Source organism: Oncorhynchus tshawytscha, linkage group LG34 (genome assembly GCF_018296145.1).
Source record: "Oncorhynchus tshawytscha isolate Ot180627B linkage group LG34, Otsh_v2.0, whole genome shotgun sequence".
Taxonomy (NCBI): domain Eukaryota; kingdom Metazoa; phylum Chordata; class Actinopteri; order Salmoniformes; family Salmonidae; genus Oncorhynchus; species Oncorhynchus tshawytscha.
The window spans coordinates 15,731,965-15,737,964 of NC_056462.1; the positions used below are offsets into that span (position 1 = coordinate 15,731,965).

A 6,000-nucleotide genomic window follows, 5' to 3' on the forward strand; every position below is an offset into this window, starting at 1 on the left:
CTCTGTCTCTCTGTCTCTCTCTCTGTCACTCTCTCTCTGTCGTTCTGTCTCTGTCTCTCTTTCTGTCACTCTGTCTGTCTGTCTCTGTCTCTGTCACCCTCTCTGTCTGTCTCTCTGTCTCTGTCACTCTCTCTGTCTATGTCAGTCTCTCTCTCCCTCTGCCAGTGCAAGTCTAAAAGTTGCTGTATCTGATGATAAACAATAGTTAATATCAGTTACAGAAGTCTTAAGAAACCGTGTGTGTGTGCGCGTGCCGTGTGTGCTAATAGAAATGATGGGGAATGAAGCCAGAGCTAACAGCAGGGACTTAGCCGGAGTCACACACTACAATTCCTAATCAGCCATCAAACAACTGTCTGCCTTTGAGAAGAGTTTAAAAACACTCACCTCTGAGACAAAGGACATCCAAACTGCACTCCAACACACACACACTAAGCCATGCTTGGCAAGCCTAATTACTTTCCCCAACAGGCAGAAAGTGAATAAATCAATGAAAAAAGCTGGGTATTATGAGGACAATACGAAACAGAGGAGTTTGGAGGCTTTCCACTCCAAAGTAGAAAAGCACTTTGAGAGTTATTTCTTCATGCAGGCTGCAATTGCCATCTACTGAGAGTACAGAAACTCTTCATAGTGCTTCTGTGACCGATTTGATTTTGAGACAATGAAAGTTAAAGGCTAGTAGAACTCTGGTGATAAGGGCTTTGGACAGCCAACGTCTAATCATACTCAAACCCACTGTAGTGGCCCAAGGCAGAGATATACATCCATATTTAACATGGTTGATATTATATACTACATTCTATGTTTTGGGATCAAATAGTACCTTGAACATTGTGGTTCACTAACAGACAGGTGTGGAACATGGATTCATGGATTCATCTTCCAGACAGATCACATGGGGCGGCAGGGTAGACTAGTGGTTAGAGCGTTGGACTAGTAAACAAAAGGTTGCAAGATCGACCTCTTTCCCTCTCTCTCACACACACAAACACACACACACACACACACACACACACACACACACACAGAGGCCAGGTGCTGATGTTGTGTTTGTCTCCTCTAGGACAGGGTGTGGGCCGACGTGGCGAAGAGCCTCAACTGTGTCATCGCCATGGTGGACAAGCTCCAGGAGCAGGAACCAATCAACAACAATCAGGAACAACCAATCCCTAAGCAGGTCCTGGCTGACGTCATCACCTCCCACAACCCCGGTAAGAGTTTCACCGCTGAATGTGTCGTGTATCAAAGAGTGACTCAAGTAAGAGTTAACAGAGAAACACGGCTCTACACCCGTAACAATGTCCTATAGCCTAGTCCCAGATCTATTGGTGTTGTCTTGCCATGTTGAGATCGCCTACATACAGTTATATAGTCCTGCAATACCAACCAGAAAGACTTCCATAGAGTCCTGGATGTATCTAGAAGGCACAAGCTCTCGTCCTCGGTCTTAACTCCTTCTCACCATAGGGTGGCAGTCACGTCCCACGACAGCCAGTTGCAGTATTTGGTCTGCACAAAAATCTGCACACACACTCTCAGAAATGACAGAATGAAGCACAGGAGGTTGGTGGCACCTTAGTCGGGGAGGACGGGCTCGTGGTAATGACCGGAGCATACAGCTAAATGTGATGCCATTCTATTCGCTCCGTTCCAGCCGTTATTATTATGAGCCCCCCTCCCCTCAGCAGCCTCCTCTGGAATTAAGGTAAGAAGGAGAGAGTGCATAAATAACACATTGACCACAGAGAAGTGGAGCAAGGACTTCTTGTTATTCACGCTCTAGTGGTTAGAGCGTTGGACTAGTAACCGGAAGGTTTCAAGTTCAAACCCCCGAGCTGACAAGGTACAAATCTGTCGTTCTGCCCCTGAACAGGCAGTTAACCCGCTGTTCCTAGGCCATCGTTGAAAATAAGAATTTGTTCTTAACTGACTTGCCTAGTTAAATAAAGGTAAAATAAAAAAGATGAGGTCGTGTCCCTACTACTGCCAAGCGGTTGGCAGATTGGTGCAGGCTTAAGTCTGACCGGGCGAAGGTGCTGGCTCCCGTATCAGGATAGTGTGCATGTTGGTGAATCATTAGTGTGTATGAGCATAGTGACACGTCTTTTTCCAAACACTCAGAGGTAAGCAGGACCCGCTGCATTTTATTAAGGTAGAGAACAGACCACAGCAAGTAAACAGGACCTGCAGCATTTTATTAAGGTAGAGAATATTTGAGTTCCTTTAAAAGAAAATGAAATGAATCCATGGACAACACTGCGGTGGCCTCCTGGCATAGCCACGGGAAGTAGTTTGGGGGTGGGTGCGCTGAAGACCTCTATATCGTCGGTCCACTAACACAGGACTGGTAAAGGCTCACTACACTACTTTTGTGATAAAGAAAGCTAAATGTATGAGTATTTACCAGCATTTGTAAACAGTTAATCGGATAATACCTGTGAAATATAAAAATACTTGCTTGATATACAGTACTGTGCAGAAGTTTTAAGCAGGTGTGGAAAATGCTGTAAAGTAAGAATGCTTTCGAAAATAGACATGTTAATAGATTATATTTATCAATTAACAAAATGCAAAGTGAGTGAACAGAAGAAAAATCTACATCAAATCAATATTTGGTGTGACCACTCTTTGCCTTGAAAACACCATCAATTCTTCTAGGTACACTTGCACACAGTTCGATGCAACTCGGCAGGTAGGTTGGCCCAAACATCTTGGAGAACTAACTACAGTTCTTCTGTGGATTTAGGCAGCCTCAGGTGCTTCTCTCTCTTCATGTAATCCCAGACAGACTTGATGGTGTTGATCAGGGCTCTGTGGGGGCCATACCATCACTTCCAGGACTCCTTGTTCTTCTTTACGCTGAAGATAGTTCTTAATGACTTTCGCTGTATGTTTCGGTTTGTTGTCATGCTGCAGAATAATTTTGGGGCCAATCAGATGCCTCCCTGATGGAATTGCATGATGGATAAGTATCTGCCTGTACTTCTCAGCATTGAGGAGACCAATAATTATGACCAAATCCCCAACTCCATTTGCAGAAATGCAGCCCCAAACTTGCAAGGAACCTCCACCATGCTTCATTGTTGCCTGCAGACCCTCATTCGTGTACCGCTCTTCAGTCCTTCGGCGAACAAACTGCCTTCTGCTACAGCCAAATATTTGACTCCTCAGTCAAGAGCACCTGCTGACATTTTTCTGCACCCCAGTTCCTGTGTTTTTGTGCATAGTTGAGTCGCTTGGCCTTGTTACCACGTCGGAGGTATGGCTTTTTGGCCGCTAGTCTTCCATGAAGGCCACTTTTGACCAGACTTCTCAAGACAGTAGATGGGTGTACCAGGGTCCCACTGTTTTCTGCCAATTCTGAGCTGAAAGCACTGCTGGACATCTTCTGATTGCGAAGGGAAGTAAGCATGATGTGTCTCATCTGCTGCAGTAAGTTCCCTTGGCCGACCACTGTGTTTACGGTCCTCAACGTTGTCCGTTTCTTTGTGCTTCTTCCAAAGAGCTTGGACATCTGGAAACCCCTGTCTGCCTGGGAGACATTGCTGATGCAGTATCACTACCTTGTGTCTTGTTGCTGTGCTCAGTCTTGACTTTTGACAGTAAACTGTCTTCAGCAACCTCACCTTGTTAGCAGAGTTTGGCTGTTCCTCACCCAGTTGTATTCCTCCTACACAGCTGTTTCTGTTTCAGTTAGTGATTGTGTTTCAATCTACGTATTGCATTGATGATCATTAGCACCTGTTTGGTATAATTGTTTAATCATACACCTGACTATATGCCTACAAAGTCCCTGACCTTGTGCAGGTGTACCTAGAAGAATTGATGCTGTTATGAAGGCAAAGGGTGGTCACACCAAATATTGATTTCATTTAGATTTTTCTTCTGTTCACTCACTTTGCATTTAGTTCATTGATAAATATAATCTATTAACATGTCTATTTTTGAAAGCATTCTTACTTTGCAACATTATCTTGAAATACTTTGCAAATGCAACTTATTTCTATGTAAAAACTGAAATGGTCTTCATTCCTTTTCCATTTTAATAGACATTTTATCCAGAACAACTTACAGTAGTGAGAGCATCCATTTTCATACTTTTTTGTACTGGTCCCCCGTGGGATTCAAACCCACAACCCTGGAATTGCAAGCACCATGCTCTACCAACTGATCTAGATGACCAGCCTATGTACAATACAGTAATGTACATTTACATTAAGTGGTTTGTAAGGATGGTAAATTAGTACTGCACAAAAATTGATTGTTATTCCATGTTAATTTGAAGGTAGGCCTTGAAATACATCCACAGGTACACCTCCAATTGACTCAAATAATGTCAGTTAGCCTATCAGAAGCTTCTAAAGCCATGACATAATTTTCTGGAATTTTCCAAGCTGTTTAAAGGCACAGTCAACTTAGTGTATGTAAACTTCTGACCCACTGGAATTGTGAAACAGTGAATTATAAGTGAAGTCTGTAAACAATTGTTGGAAAATTACTTGTCATGCACAAAGTATATGTCCTAAGCGACTTGCCAAACTATAGTTTGTTAACAAGAAATTTGTGGAGTGGTTGAAAAACGAGTTTTAATGATTCCTACCTAAGTGTATGTAAACTTCCGACTTCAACTGTATATCAGTCCACTACAGAGGTCTATATCAGTCCACTACAGAGGTTTGTATCAGTCCACTACAGAGGTTTATATCAGTCCACTACAGAGGTCTATATCAGTCCACTACAGAGGTCTATATCAGTCCACTACAGAGGTTTATATCAGTCCACTACAGAGGTCTATATCAGTCCACTACAGAGGTTTGTATCAGTCCACTACAGAGGTCTATATCAGTCCACTACAGAGGTCTATATCAGTCCACTACAGAGGTCTATATCAGTCCACTACAGAGGTCTATATCAGTCCACTACAGAGGTCTATATCAGTCCACTACAGAGGTCTATATCAGTCCACTACAGAGGTTTATATCAGTCCACTACAGAGGTTTATATCAGTCCACTACGGAGGTTTATATCAGTCCACTACAGAGGTCTATATCAGTCCACTACAGAGGTCTATATCAGTCCACTACAGAGGTTTATATCAGTCCACTACAGAGGTTTATATCAGTCCACTACGGAGGTTTATATCAGTCCACTACAGAGGTCTATATCAGTCCACTACAGAGGTCTATATCAGTCCACTACAGAGGTTTATATCAGTCCACTACAGAGGTCTATATCAGTCCACTACAGAGGTTTATATCAGTCCACTACAGAGGTCTATATCAGTCCACTACAGAGGTTTATATCAGTCCACTACAGAGGTTTATATCAGTCCACTACAGAGGTTTATATCAGTCCACTACAGAGGTTTGTATCAGTCCACTACAGAGGTCTATATCAGTCCACTACAGAGGTTTATATCAGTCCACTACAGATGTTTATATCAGTCCACTACAGATGTTTATATCAGTCCACTACAGAGGTTTATATCAGTCCACTACAGAGGTTTATATCAGTCCACTACAGAGGTTTATATCAGTCCACTACAGAGGTTTATATCAGTCCACTACAGAGGTCTATATCAGTCCACTACAGAGGTTTATATCAGTCCACTACAGAGGTTTATATCAGTCCACTACAGAGGTTTATATCAGTCCACTACAGAGGTCTATATCAGTCCACTACAGAGGTCTATATCAGTCCACTACAGAGGTTTATATCAGTCCACTACAGAGGTCTATATCAGTCCACTACAGAGGTTTATATCAGTCCACTACAGAGGTCTATATCAGTCCACTACGGAGGTTTATATCAGTCCACTACAGAGGTTTATATCAGTCCACTATGGAGGTTTATATCAGTCCACTACAGAGGTTTATATCAGTCCACTACAGAGGTCTATATCAGTCCACTACAGAGGTCTATATCAGTCCACTACAGAGGTTTATATCAGTCCACTATGGAGGTTTATATCAGTCCACTATGGAGGTTTATATCAGT

The 6,000-nt window shown here is 42.8% G+C and overlaps 1 protein-coding gene across 12 annotated transcripts in view; it reads left to right on the forward strand.

Moving 5' to 3' along the window:
* The window catches only part of LOC112237419 (type II inositol 3,4-bisphosphate 4-phosphatase), a 226,279-nt gene that overhangs the window by 197,733 nt on the left and 22,546 nt on the right, over positions 1-6,000 (forward strand). For all 12 annotated transcript variants that reach the window (XR_006080748.1, XM_042311806.1, XM_042311796.1 and 9 more), the window contains one exon: positions 1,067-1,214. Coding sequence is in view for 11 of the 12 variants with exons in the window: in XM_042311806.1 (XP_042167740.1) it covers positions 1,067-1,214 (148 nt within the window). In the remaining variant the exon portion in view is untranslated. The remainder of the gene's footprint in view (positions 1-1,066; positions 1,215-6,000) is intronic.